A 15,389-nucleotide genomic window follows, 5' to 3' on the forward strand; every position below is an offset into this window, starting at 1 on the left:
GCAGCGCAGTCAGGCCTGCCTGATTTTACGTGGCCTCCTGTTTAGTGACATCCAACCCTCTTCTCATCCTTTCTTGCAAACCACCCTGATTATCATCACAGGGCTTCATGTGGGGATGCAGATGAGGTGCCTAATTCTGATTGGTCAGACAGGAGGCACCAGGGGCCTTGCATCTTACAGCAGAGATTTCCAGGCAGAAAAGAGGAAGCACTGTGGGAGACAGGAGAACATTCCAGGGCTTGGAGTACCAGGGAAAGGCCTGGGGAGTCTGCGGGCTACTGCAGACATGCTGGGGAAGCCAGTGGGGTTGATACACCAGGCTTGCTGTGAGGAGTGGAACAGATGAAGCTGGAAAGAGCTGGAGCCAGGTGTGGGGGCCTCCAGTGTCATTAAAGGGGCTTAGCCTTTATCCTGAACTAGAGGATCATTTTGTAAGGGTTTTTAAGCAGAGAAGCAATTTTTACTTTTCGAGAATTAGTTAACAATCCCTAATTTAAAAGAAGTGTGAGAGATAGAGAGAAAGAGAAGGAGGAGAGAGAGAGAGAGAAGAGGAGAATAGAGAGAGAGAGAGAAGAGAAGAGAGAGAGAGAGAGAAGAGAAGAGAGAGAGAGAGGCTGGGGAGGTATGGTTTTGAACACAGATTTCAGTCGTAATATTACAGTCGATTACTTCTGATGTGAATCAGCCCCACCCCTATTCATTCTTGATCACTTCACTACTCCATAGGCTACCCACCAGAGAGGACGAGCAGGGGAGATGATGGAAGGTGAACCGAAACTGGTAAAACCTATGATTTCTGACCCATGCATATTTCACAATGTTTGGAAGAGGCAGGAACCTAAGTGACCACGATTTCCCCAGTGAATTGGGCCATTCAGTTGCAAACAGAATAGAATAGAACAGGAGATGGAATTGGAAATGATGTGTGACGTTCTTCCCCTGACTGACACACTTAGCTAATGTGAGAAAGAGTATATGTGTGTGTGTGTGTGTGTGTGTGTGTGTGTGTGTGTGTGTGTGTGTGTGTGTGTGTTTGTAAAATGTGGGACAAATTAGAAAAGCTCATATATTCTGATGTATATGTGTACACATACATACATACATTTATCCTTATATCTTATATGCCCAGAGCATTTTACAAAGTGCTTTTACATCCATTATCTTTTTGAATCTTTACAACAAGCCTGAGAGCCATGTATTATCAGTATGTTTGAGATAAATTGCTAGGAAGTTCATTGACTTACTCAAGATCTTAGAGCTTGGACCACCATAACTCAGGGCTAACTCCAGTAATCTTTCTAAGAAAATTATTATTGAGATTCTACTTTCTGAACTCAAAGTCAGGATACTTGACTTTAGACCAAGTCATGGTATTTGGCACTGGAAAGATACTAGAAACTCGGGAACATACCGTCACTGCAATTATATCCCAGCCGCCTTCATTATTAAACTTTTTATGAGTGTTCTTTTTATGGTTCCTTCAATAAATCTTAAAAATACACAAAGAAGAAAGAGGGTAGGATAGTTTCGACTCAAGTTTGTAAAAAAATTTATTGCTTATGAGACCATAATCATCATCATATTATATTACAGGCACTATTTCTTTTTAAAAAAAAAATTCATGTTCTCTCCTCAAGAGGAATAAATTCATGCATTACCTCGAACAAGAAACAGTATAAGTAGGAATTATATATACCAGTATAATAAAATACATTGAACCACACAGACTTATGATAAAGCAAGTAGAGGTTATTAAATCAAGCACAATTTGTTGTGTGTGGTGTCTTAAATCTGATTTTACAAAGAGACTGTCCCCAGAGGGGAGAGGCTCATAAATAAAAACAGAATTTAGAAGCAGACGCCAGACTAAAACTTCTAAATTCTCTCCTTAGATCATGTTATACTACGAAAAGTCTATAAATTCAGATGGCATTTGTTTATTTCCTTGTAGAACTGCCTCTGCAGGACTGGGACATATGGGGTTCTGTCTTTAATTCTGACTGAAGGTCAGCATAAGAATCAGCCACATGAAATCTACTACTGCATGTGTCTGCTTTATTATTCACTCCTCCTCCAGTAAAGCTCTGAGTGAAATTTCCTTTTTATATTTTATGCCAACAGAAATTTTGGCCCCTTGAGGACTGACATTTCTGTTCTGATAAAACTACCAATTATGTTTTCCCTTTTTTGCCTCATTACTAGAAAGCCCAGAGTAACACCCCTGTCCCTTAAGATAAGCATATTTGCATTTTCTTTACTGTTTGATTTTTCTATTTCTATTTTATGAAGTCATTGTTTTTGTCTTTAGTTAGTTGTAAGCTGCCTTGGGTCCTTTTGGAAAAGAGGCTTGACTATAAGCAAAGACATGAGTAAGACTGTAAAGACTCCCCCGATCCAGACAATGCATTGCCGACATCTCTGGGTGTTGCCAATAGTGGTCCTTAACAACCTAGGCAGTGATAACCACTGCTGGCTGACATTCAGTGATGCTGCAGCTGTTGAGGGCTCAGCGGGGAAGGAGCTGGAGGGGAAACAGGCAGTAATGCAGTAATGGACGCTGCCATGGTTTGGCTCTATGCATCCATCTGTTTATGAACGTCCTGGTCCACTGAGCCTTTCAAGAATGCGTTGCCTTGGAAATGGAAGAGAGAGGGTCCCCAAAGGACAATGGCTAAAGCCAGGCTGACTGACTGCAGGGTGGTTACCTTCTGCCTCCACTAGGAGGAGTAAGGTTATAGTTGAGCTTTCTTTCTATTTTCTATGCACATGCTGAGTAAGAGACAGGGAAGAAAAGAGGCTGTTTGCAGGAAAGGACCATGAGATGGCATTTTTCTTTACCATGATCTAAGTGTTTTGTATGTACAATAGCAACACCCCAGGTATGAATTTATGGGCAATTATACAGGCAGCAAATGTGTGTCCTTTACCCAGGGGGGCTGTCTCATTAAAATTTGACTTCAGTTTAGTGAAGTAACTTTGTTCACAAAATACAAATAATGTAATACATTGTTTTTATTGTCTGACATTACAGATTCGTTTTACACTTTCCTTTTTTTTTTTTTTTTTTTTTTACAGACCATGGGAATGAAGGGTAAAAATGTGTCCAGCATTTTGCAAACATTCTTTGTTACACACAAACACGCACAATGAATAATAGGAAAGAGAATACAGAAGAATGAAAGGGTACGTTGAAATCAGACAGGCTGTGGTTGTCATGGATCCATGGAAATAATGTCAAACTTTTTGATAAGACCGGCAGGTGGGATATATTGTCATACACAGCTCGGTACATGCACTGGAAATGAAAGCTGCTTTTATTTTGCTTTTGTTTTATTCTTATTGTATTTTGAGCACGTTGCTCCCTCTGCTGGCTTCTGCACCAGGCCACGTGGTCAGACAGAGGGCTTCAGTTCAGCTACAGTTAGAGAGCCACAGGGTTCATATTTCCAGGGAAGATGTATGTAACCCCTTGCGAACTCCCAGAGCAGAAAGGTGCTTGGTGATAAGAGAAAGGCTGAAAGTTACCTATTCTTTGGAGATGATCGTCAACCAACGGTAGGTATATTCTAGTCTGAGAAGTGAACAGTTGGAGTTCAGTCTTTCTCTTATTAGACTGAGAGCTTAATGGTGAGCAGTGGGGAACAGGGCTCAGTAATTAGGCAATGAGAGGAGATGTAATTGGCTGGTTTTTACACCTTTTCAGTAAAAATGGAAACTGAACTGAACATTCACAGGATGAGAGGAGGTCGAGGTTAGCTTCTGAGTGCTAACTGAGGTAGCACCTCAGTGGGTTCCACCTAACGGACCATTAGTAATTGTGGTGAGTGTCTTTCTATTAAGAGAAGGGTCTGATCAACGACCCAGAAAAAGCATGAGACTGGTTTGAAACTTAGACCCTGGAGATCTAAAGAGTTTCCAACAAATTAAATGTGTCCCCTGTTCTAAAAGATGTAATAGCTCTTCTTTTGATGTTGATGGTAGTTATAGTTATAAAAAATGCTAAATTTTATGTGTCTCAATTCAAGCACTACATTGAAAAGGAAGCAAATTAGTATAATTTTTTTTTCTCTTTCCAAACTGAAGCATGAACATACATTAGAGGCAAAAGCAATGAGAAAAACGGCAGGACGGCAGGCCCCTCCAACTGTTAGTTAAGACCTGCAGTAGGGCACATAACTTACTCCCTGCTTCAATTCTTCTTCCTACAGAAAGATTGAATCAATAATGGTTAGGTTACCCAGGGTTCCAATAAGAGCATGTACACAGTGGAAGGAATAAAGGCGGGGGAAACCAAGCCTCTTCTACCTTGGTTACTTAGGATTCCAAGTCTCTTTAGGTGTTTGAAACTATGGACCTGTCTCTTTCCTCCATGTATCCAGTCATCTTTCAACATGATTTCTCTCTTTATCCTGCAACTGGCACATCCTGATGGAATAGAATACACTCAGGCTAAAGTGATGCTGAGATGACTGGTGGTAAATAGACTCCTCTCCCATTAGTGACAGAAGCATAGAAATAGAACCAAAGGGCTGTTTTCAGTTCCCTGTCATTCGGTGACGGGAAAGATGGGACAGGCCCACTTTATTTGGTATATTTGGGGGAAAAAAACCAGAAAGAGCTGTCTGGATCATCAAATGAGATAATAGGGCAGAAACAGCAAGAGGTTATTGATTATCTGGTCCTGTCTTAACATGGGCTTCCCTGCTGGCTCAGATGGCAAAGAATCTGCACTGAAGAGACACAGGTTTGATCCCCGGTTCAGGAAGATCCCCTGGAGAAGGGAATGGCAGCTCACTCCAGCATTTTTGCCTGGAGAATTCCATGGACAGAGGATAGATAGTACAACAAAAACTGAATTTTATACTTTATATGTCTGATACAATGAAAAGTAAATTTTGTTCAGTAAAGATAAAGCATTTCCGATACTGATGGCAGGAAAGGTCGACTACAGGAATAAAGAATAAAGAAAAGAAAAGAAAAAAAAGTGTTACATTTACATCAGTGCCTGGGAGACAGCAGGTTTCAACAAATATTTGTTAACTGTTCTTTAAGTTTTGAAATTAAAAAATAAATACATAAAAGAAATAAAGGAAGGGAGAGAGAAAGAAAAGTAAGAGAGAAAGGGAAAGAAAAGAAGGGAAAGGAAAGGGAAGAAAGAAAGAAAAGGAAAGAAAGAAAAAAATACAGAAACAATAAATGATGGGGTGTCAGGGATGTAGGGGAGCCATAGATTGAAAGATAGGACACCTTGTCTTGCAAGTGAGCTGTCCCAGAGACTTTGTGTTGCTCTAAGATAAGCTTTAGTTCCTGCCTTTGGCATGTCACTCGCTCATGGTTGTTTACATCAGGCAGGACGACCACAGACCAGTGAAATGTCCATGGGAGCCATCAGGGACATGCGGCCATACGAATCTACTTTTGAGCTGAAATGCAACTTTGTGCACCCTGACGAAGGGACTAAGATTTATGAAAGACAGAATGCCAGTTCCCAATGAGAATTATTATTATAACACTCTGCATACCATCTTATTACATGCTCCACTTGTAGAAAAGTGAAGGAGATATTCCCATTTACGGTTTGCATTAGAAACCCAGAGAAATTATGTGACTTGCTGCTAAAGCCACACAGATTTGATAACATTTACTGAAATGAAAAAAGTTACTCCTCTTAATAAAACTATAATCACCAAAATTATTTTAATGTCTGTGTCTTCATTTTCTGAATTAGATATGAGCTTCTGTTCAGTTTAGTCAGAACTGCTGAAAGCTGTGAAATGTAAAATATTTTTGAATAAATTCAGTTTTAGTAATATTACTTTCAAGGACAAAAGGAACTGGAAATGAGCCAACTGGAAATAACTTATGCCATGAAGGTCCTCAGTAGTCAGATAAGAATGAGCCCTACAATTGATGTTATCATTTGGTGTGTCTAAGAAAAGATACTAAAACTGAGTTTGAAACCACTTTTTGGGGGAGGAAATCACAGTTATAGTAATTGGAAAAACCATTGCACATTAGTGCAAATTTTAAAATTTATTTTATTAATTTTTTTTTTTTTTTTTACAAATGCCATAGTTGTAGGTCTAGGAAATAGCTATGTGAAGCATCTTACCTTTAGTAGTTTCATGAGACCTTCTAACTGGACCATTAGCTCTCTCCGGCTCTCCTGGAGGGCAGACATTCTCTGCTCCAGCTCGTCCTTGCGCTGTCTAAGAAAGAAGTAGTCATTGTTGTTAGAAATAGCACTCAACCCACTGAGCTCATCACATTTCCCAGTCTTGGAGCAGTGGTGGACCACTAGAAAAAGGGCAACTCTGGGTCTCTGACATGGTTACCTGGCAGGGAAATGTCAAATGAATGAACAATTATAGCTTGTTAGTCATTTAGTTGTGTGTGACTCTTCCGGACCCCACGGACTGTAGCCTGCCAGGCTCCTCTGTCCTTGGAATTCTCCAGGCAAGAATGCTGGAGTGGGTAGCCATTCCTTTCTCCAGAGAACCTTCCTGACCCAGGGACTGTACCCGAGTATCTTGGAGAAGGAAATGGCAACCCACTCCAGTGTTCTTGCCTGGAGAATTCCATGGATAGAGGAGCCTGATGGACTACAGTCCATGGGTCCCTAAGAGTCACACATGACTTAGCGACTATCACTCACTCCTGCATTGCAAGCAGATTCTTTACCTTTTGAGATACCAGAGCAGCCAGGTGTATGTTTATTTGTTAAAAGTCACAGTAAAACAAAATTAAAATCCTACTGGATATTTACCCTCATCTATCCTGAATTAACCATTTAATAAAATATTTTCTGAATGCTTATTATGTCGTGGGCTCTGTGCTGTGCCACTGGGTCCTCAGATAACAAACAAAACCCAAACAGCCACTTAAAAAGGCCAAACCCACAGATCCTCCAAGGCCAAGGACCCTTGTAAATCTCACAGAAAATACTGATTACTTTAGTGTCTGGAAATCAGATTCAGAAAAGTAAATTTTTCATTTTTAAGAATTGTTCAGTTCTTAGTATGCAATGTGGTGCCTTTCAGAGGAGAACTTTTCCTTGTACATAGTTTTATAGTCGATCTAAATTTTCTGGTTTGGGTTTGGCTGCTTAGAGTGAAGTCAGAAAAAAGGAGTTCCTACACAACTGTTGTAATAATCTACAAGATTTGTGTTTGCTTAACTTTGTTTTGCAAAACTTCTCTCAGCTGTCAACAAGAATGAAAACCAGGAAGGACACAAATACTAATGATTCACATTTCTGAAGTATATTTTCCAAATCTATTTCAATCTCTTATTTCATGACTGTTAGTGAAAAAATGATATATACAATTTATTCCTTGCCCCAAGGGCTTCTAATTCTGAAATACTGGAAATTGTATTTTAAAAAATGTATGGATGCCTTAACCATACATGTGTTAATGTATGAATCGACATGTCTAGCCTCAATGACACAGGCATAATATTAAGTGGAGCTTATAGCAGGGACTCTGAAATGAGAAACGGACAACATAAAACTGTCACACTGGGTTAGGTCAGTGACTCATCCCGTTGAAAGATATTTTGTGGGAGGACAGGTGGTGGATATAAATGAGACATTTCTAATTTGCTTTCATATAGGCTTTCTCTATAATGATTAATGAATTTGAAATTTATAAACATGTGACTTTTAAAACATTTTATATTTTTGGCTTTTATTGCTACTTAAAGTTTATTTTGAGAGCAATCCTTCTGTTGATTTTGTTTACAATTGCCCCTTTTCTGAATCTTGAGGATAAGGAACACCATAATTTTATAGACCTTAATGGTATCCTATTTTAGTCTTTTGTCTTGCTGGTCTGTAGAATTCTAATCCTGAAAAAGTCTTGCCCAACTCAACAGTATTCTTCAGCGACAACTCCATTAGCTGTTTTTTCCTTTGACCTTGTCTGCATGTGGTGTTCTAGCTACATCCTCGGTAGGGCTAGGCAGAAGGTAGATAATGCTTCTGATTTATTTCCAGTTCTCTTCTAGATGCTGTTTTGTAATTTTTGGCCTTTTGAGAGCTAAAGGCCAAAAGCACTTGGACAGGAAGGTTAAAGCAAACTCTTCAAATTATAGATAAGAAATATTAAAAGAAGCATCTAAAAACCATCAGAAAAAATTAACTTAGAGTAATGTATAATTAATCAACATTGAAATAGCCTTATTTGTATTTATCTTAAGTAGTACTCTTTCAAAACATGACATTCACTCTTTCGTGCGTTGGATTGAAACGAAGAAAAAAATTTTTATTTAATAATGTCTTCTCTGTAAGTGTTTACACCAATGGTTACCAAATGTGGGTTTGATAACAGAAGTGAGGTGCAGCCTCCAGTGTTCCAAGGAAAACTGAGAAGACCTGGACTAAATAGTGATTTATTTTCTTAGAGCTAAATAGATTTATCTCTAAAAGAATGCTTTTTATTCTGATATTCTGTCAGATTATTTTTAATTTTGTGTGTGTTAAAACCCACTTTCTTTAGGAGAGTGTTGGGATAATAGGCAAAAATTTTAATATGAACTGTATATTGCTTAGTTGCTCAGTTGTATCCGACTCTTTGGACTGTATGACCCCATGGAATGTAGCCCACCAGGCACCTCTGTCCATGGAGATTCTCCAGGCAAGAATACTGGAGTGGGTTGCCATACCCTCTTCCAGGGGATCTTCCTAACCCAGAGACTGAACCCAGGTCTCCCACATGGCAAGTGGATTCTTCACCATCTGAGCCCACCAGGGAAGGCTGAACTGTATATTAATAATAGATAATCATAATAAATATCAATATTAACTTTTCTGAGTTTGATGATGATACCATAGTTATAGAAGAAAATGTCTTTCTTTCTTCTTAGAAAATATATAGTAAGTGTTTAGGGGTAAAGGGTTTTGATGTCCACAGTTTACTCTCAAATGGCTCATCAAAAGTGTGTGTGTAGTTTACATATGTAAACATATATAGGGAGATAGAGAAGAGTGTGACAAAGTGTTTGCAATCTCTAGGTGACGCATAGAAGGGAGCCTTAATGTGATATTCTTAACACTCTTCTGTAGGTGTAAATTGTTTTTCAAAATAAAAAGTTAAAAAATATACTGCATTCATGAATCAGAGATTATAATTCCACAAAAAAGTCTCTTTATATTAATAAGTGTTCTCAAAGAATAATCTCATATACCTTAAAAAGAATGCAACTTTGGGGTATATAATATGCTTGTTTTTTTAGACAAGAGATAAATATGAACATTTATAATTGTTTTTATTCCTGTTTGTAGTGTGAAGTTGCTTCACAGTTTAATAGTTTCTTCTTTATAGAAGATGGTATTATCTTTGCAAATACAATTCTTTAGCTGTCTCTTAATGGTTTTGCAGTGGGAAGGCTCACTAGATCACCTTGCAAACTTTCCCTCAGATTTCCCCATCCAATATGGGAAGGAAAGACCTGGAGAACCACATGGAATGCTGCAGGCCTTTCTCAGCTTCATCTGTGTCTCTTGATTGCCTGTATTCTAAAAATTAATATTAGGGTAAGACCTTTGACTCATGTGAATCTGACTTGCCAAGATAATCCACTGTGTTAACTCAATATGCAACTCTTATCCTCCAGTGGCTTCCTGTTGCGGGATTGATAGCAATTTCCTCAAGATGGTCTGCAAGGCCACACAGCATCACAGTCTACTCCCATCTACATCTACAGCTCCAGCTCTACCATGCACCTGTTTGCTCACTGCATTCTAGGTCAACAAAGCTTTCAGTTCTAAAAAAGATACTAGATTTGCTCTTGCTGTTTGGTGTTTGTACATATAGCATCTGCTAAGTCGCTTCAGTTGTGTCCGACTCTGTGTGATCCCACAGATGGCAGCCCACCAGGCTCCCCCATCCCTGGGATTCTCCAGGCAAGAACACTGGAGTGGGTTGCCATTTCCTTCTCCAATGCATGAAAGTGAAAAGTGAAAGTGAAGGTGCTCAGTCATGTCCAACTCTTTGCAACCCCATGGACTGCAGCCCACCAGGCTCCTCCACACATGGGATTTTTCCAGGCAAGAGTACTGCAGTGGGGTGCCATTGCATCTATTTACCAGTAAACCCTTTCATCAGCTATTTCCAGCTCCCTCCATAATCCCCATACCCGTGTATTTATGTTTCATGCTTCAACTCAAACAATGCTTCTTCATGGTAACTTCTGACTGATGTAGCAGCTTTGATAATTACGTCTTTTTTTTTTTTAAAGGAAGATTCCTTATAGAACTTATTACAGTTAATAATCACACTGTTATTTGTGTAACTATTTGATTTATGTCATTTTCCTACTTGACCACAAATTCTATGAGACCAGGAACAATATCTTTTTCAACTCAGTTCTGGGCACACAGCATTTTAGAAATATTTGTTAAATTGAACTAACTGAATAATCAAATGATAGCAGTGTATATTGTCCAGAGGCTGGGAATCAAGTAAGTACTTATTATAATAGTCTAGGCAGGAGATAATTAAGACCCGAGGAAAGGAGGGGCTTCCCAGGTGACACTAGTGGTAAAGAACCCCCCTGCCAATGCAGGAGACTTAAGAGATGGGGGTTCAGTCCCTGGGTCAGGAAGATTCCCTGGAGGAGGGCATGGCAACCCACTCCAGTATTCTTGCCAGAAGAATTCCATGGACAGAGGAGCCTAATGGGCTACAATCCATAGGATCACAAAGAGTCGGACACGACTGAGAATGCACGTATGCAAGGAAAGGAGAGAGAATCTACCTGTGATGCTCACTGTGCAGGATTTTGGGAAAGTTATTTCATTTCTGTGAACCTCAGTTTCTTTATAGAAAAACTATAGTAGTAAGGGGCTTCCCTGGTGGCTCAGATGTTAAGGAATCTGCCTGCAATGTGGGAGACCCAGGTTTGATCCTTGGGTCAGGAAGACCCCCTGGAGGAGGAAATGGCAACCCACTCCAGTATTCTTGCCTGGTGAATCCCATGGACAGAGGAGGCTGGGGGGCTATAGTCTGTGGGGTCTCAAAGAGTCAGACACGACGGAGGGACTAACCCTTTCCTTTCCCTATAATAGTAAATGGCCACTCCCCCAGGTCTTTCACAGCAACTGTATGAAAGTGTGACAGCGTTAGGTACAGCTTAGTGCATAGGAAGCGTCTATGAAATGCCTGTCCTATAATGCTATTCAGTTGCCAGATCTGGGTCATAAACTTGGCTTTCAGCTTTGTCATGTTGCATAAGGGAAATGCGATCATTTAGAAAGGTTGTGGTGCCCTTAAGATAAAAATAAATTATGTGTTCATGAAAAGCAAAGCACTGATCTTGCTGCCCTCATTTCCCTGGTAAAGAAATTTCTCCTGATGGCTTCTCAATAAGAGGCCCAGAAAAGCTATATTAGGTGGAGGAGACCTCTGTCAAAGCTACAAAAAGGAGCTCCTTTGGCAGCTTCACATGGTCACCCCTCAGTGTGAACTCAAGGCCAAAGTAATAATTAGCAAGAGGTCACTGTTTTGGAACTCTTGAAAAGTATGAAATGACTAAACAATAAAACATCCAGAGCAGGGTTTCTGGGTATTTGTGAAACTTCCAAATTGTTAACGTGCTTAGCACAGTATAAGTGGTTCATCAATATCCAGAGAAATATCCTTCAAGGGAGGGTACTTATTCCAGGCAGAAGAAATGTGGAGAATATGGAATGCCTGCGAAGTCGCTCCAGTTGAGTCCGACTCTTTTGTGGCCCCTTGCACTGTAGCCTGCCAAGCTCCTCTGTCCATGGGATTTCCCAGGCAGGGATACTGGGGTGGGTTGCCATTTCCTCCTCCAGGGAATTTCTGGACCCAGGGATCGAACCCAGGTCTTCCGTGTCTTTTGCACTGGCGGGCAGATTCTTTACTGCTGAGCCACCTGGGAAGCCCGGCACGCAAATCTGCATGCACGCATGCACGCCAAGTCGCTTCAGTTGCGTCCAGCTCTTTGTGACCCTATGAACTGTAGCTCACTGGGCTCCTCTGTCCATGGGATTCTCCAGGCAAGAATACTGTGCCCTCCTCCACAGAATCTTCCCGACCCAGGGACTGAACTTGCATCTCCTGCATTGACTGGTGGGTTTTTTTTTTTTTTTTTTTTTTTTTAGCCACCTGGGAAAGCTGGAGAATATGGAGGCAGGCAAGCAAATCAGCTCAGATATAGGTGTTTCAGGTCTCAAGCCGGATGTGTGGGCCACCCTCTGATGGTGATGGCCAAAACTCTACAAGTTCCCCACAGAGCCAGACTCCTTAGTATGGCTTTAAACCCAGCTAGGGTCATGAGAGGGGTTCCCAGGTGGGGCTAGTGGTAAAGAATACGCCTGCCAATGGAGGAGATGTAAGAGACATAAATTTGATCCCTGGATTGGGACAATCCTGTGGAGGAGGGCATGGCGACCCACACCAGTATTCTTGCCTGGCCAATGCCCATGGACAGAGGCGCCTGGCAGGCTATGGTCCCTAGGGATGCAAAGAGTCAGACATGACTGAAACGACTTAGTATGCACGCACATACTAGACTCAACTTTCTTTACTTGTGAGTCTGAAGGACCGACATAATCCTATTTGGGAAAATATGCTACTCTCAAGCAGTGATTTACTTTCATAAGCTCTTGAGGAGGAGGAGGATGTAAAACATTCTTTTCCTTTTCCTTTTCATCCCTTCTGGGTGATGGTGTAGCAGAATATGCAAGAACTGCTAAAACATCTCTCTGAAAGTAGGACCAGAAATCACATATATTGAAAAGGAAGACTTTGTATTTCTTCCATTAAATGATCTTGTTCTTCTAAAGTATGATGTGATCTCTGCATATCCAGAAGCCTCTACAAGCTGCAAGCTCTATACATCTCCTTTCCATAACTCAGGCCTTTGGTGGGTCTCCCCCTCCAGTCAAATGTATGAGCTTGGGGAAACTGGATCCCACCTGAGAGGTAGGGCCTGCTCCCTGGCCAGGTGTGCTGAGTGCTCAGATGTGAATATGTTCATAGAGCTGGGTTATAGTGGAGCCCCTAGAAAGATCCATATAATCAACCGGGACTTGGTAAAACACAAATACAGCCGTACAGAATGTGCTAAATTTAGTCTCCTTGTAAGGAGGAAGTTAACGTGTTAGTCGCTCAGTTGGGTCTGACTCTGTGTGGTTCCATGGACTGTAACCCACCAGGCTCCTCTATCCATAAGTTTCCCATGTAAGAATATGGAGTGGGTTGCCATTTCCTTCTCCAGGGGTTCTTCCCGACCCAGGGATTGAACCCAGGTCTCCTATATTGTAGGCAGATTCTTTACCGTCTGAGCCACCAGACTAAGCAAATGGCGCTCTAATGCTGACAAGGGGCACTCTAATTTCTGAGCAGATGCATCTGTTCTTATTATAAAAAGTTAATAAGAGTTAGTTGCCTTGGAGTTAGATATACCTGAAAGACACTTGGCATCCAAACTGAAAGATGGAAAGAATGTTATACTTGCTGACTATGACTGCCTTGTGAAATATGACATTTCCACTAGGGAGTATCTTTGGGTTATGTTTGCATCGTTTTCCATTCAGACAGGTTTGGGTCAGTGCCATATTCAAGGCATGTTGGTAAGTCTGAAGCAGAGCCCCTGGTCTGACTCCTTTTACACGTGTTCACCCTCCTGTTCCACGCCCTGCTGCTCTCTACAGTCTGAGGCTGAGAAGTACCCTGAAATTCAGGGGTGGAACCAAATGACCTTCTTCGGTCCTTTCTAAGAATATTTCATGATGACTGACTAGGTAACATTAGGCCTTTAAATTCATTTGCAGAACAAGAAGGAGTGAGGATCTGTATAGAAAAATCTTAGGGACCAAAAGTTGGAGAGAATTTATGGGTCACAGATAAATTTTTTAATTTAAAAAGTGATGATTATTTAGTTCTTTACATGTTTGTTTTGTTGATCACTTTTATCATAAATATGTTGTTGATAGTGCAAATAACTAAAAACAGTTGAGTTCAAATTTTTTTTTTCCAGTAAGACAGACATAGAGAACAAACTAGCAGTTACCAGAGGGGAGAGAAAAGTGGGGGATGGGAGATACAGGGCTAGGCATTAAGAGGTACAAACTATTATGTATAAAATAACCAGCAAGGATATATTGTACAACATGGGGAATATAGCCAATAGTTTATAAAAACCATAAACGAAGTATGGGGTTTTCCTGATGACTCAGGTGGTAAAGAATCCACCTGCAATGCAGGAGACCCAGGTTTGATCCCTGGGTTGGGAAGATCCCCTGCAGAAGGGAATGGCTATCCACTCCAGTATTCCTGCCTGGAGAATTCCATGAACAAAGGAGCCTGGAGGGCTACAATCCATGGGGTCACAGAGTCTGATGTGACTGAGCAACTAAGCACACACAGAACAACTTCCATAATATCATATTTACATAATAACTGACATCAACTATACTGTAATTAAAAAACAGAATGCACTATAAAGATTTTTTTCTAGTGAAACATCTGGTTTTGGATCTGAAGAACACTGTGTCCTTTTCTCTGTGTCAAAGAAAAAAGTAAAATGTAAATAGCTACTTTTCCCAGACCCCCAAATCTCAGCAATTAGATGTGTGCTATAAAAATAAAAGCAAACAGACACTGGCAGCTACGGAGGTTGACGACCATTTTCCAGTGGACACTGTCAGATGGTATGGACGATCTCAAACACTGACCTTCCTGAGATGCCCTGGGCTCCTTTTCTTACCTGAGGAGCCGCAGCTCTGCCAGCAGAGTGGGGTTCTGCTGCGCCTTCTCCGGCGTGGGCTGAGAAGCTTGTTCATGCTCTAGCCGCAGCCTCTGGATCTCCTGTAGGATTTCTCTTGGGAGAGAGGAGGAAGGAGAGAAACCCGGTCAGTTAACTTCCAGGACATCTAGGATCTAACATGTAGGCTGATCAGGGCCACCAGAGCAAAGAAAGAAGGGGTCCTCCTATGTGTTGGAGCAAAACCTATCCTCATGAACTGACGGTGTTTATGAGGTGTTGGCTGTAGCTAAGCTGTGTTAGGGGACTGCTGACTGAAACTGTCTGCATTGGTCAGGCATGGTGATAACTGATGATAACTGCTTGCTTGAGCTGTCTCACAACAGAGGTTCAAATAAGGAACGTGCTGTGCTGCTGCTGCCAAAAACTAACTGGGAGAATCTGGGAAGGACCGAAGGAGGGAGGAGATGACCAACCTCCCAGAATCCTTTGCACCAGAATCCATCTTGGCTGAGAGTTGTGCTTACCACCAGGAAGGACGCTGAGTGCTAGTCGCTCAGTCATATCCGACTCTTTGCGACTCCCTGGACTGTAACCCCCCAGGCTCCTCTGTCCATGGAATTCTCCAGGCAAGAATACTGGAGTGGGTGGCCATA

At 41.2% G+C, this 15,389-nt stretch overlaps 1 protein-coding gene across 33 annotated transcripts in view; it reads right to left on the minus strand.

Moving 5' to 3' along the window:
• DTNA (dystrobrevin alpha) overlaps positions 1-15,389 on the minus strand; it is a 433,908-nt gene that overhangs the window by 21,120 nt on the left and 397,399 nt on the right. For 16 of the 33 annotated variants that reach the window (XM_060405357.1, XM_060405353.1, XM_060405347.1 and 13 more), the window contains 2 exons: positions 14,737-14,850; positions 6,113-6,209 (listed from right to left, as the gene is read on the minus strand). In XM_060405357.1, the coding sequence (XP_060261340.1) occupies positions 6,113-6,209; positions 14,737-14,850 (211 nt within the window). Of the gene's footprint in view, positions 1-2,994; positions 4,946-6,112; positions 6,210-14,736; positions 14,851-15,389 lie in introns of those variants that run through there. The other 17 variants (XM_060405365.1, XM_060405351.1, XM_060405349.1 and 14 more) reach the window with 3 other exon arrangements.

Source organism: Ovis aries, chromosome 23, assembly GCF_016772045.2.
Source record: "Ovis aries strain OAR_USU_Benz2616 breed Rambouillet chromosome 23, ARS-UI_Ramb_v3.0, whole genome shotgun sequence".
In the NCBI taxonomy this organism is placed as follows: domain Eukaryota; kingdom Metazoa; phylum Chordata; class Mammalia; order Artiodactyla; family Bovidae; genus Ovis; species Ovis aries.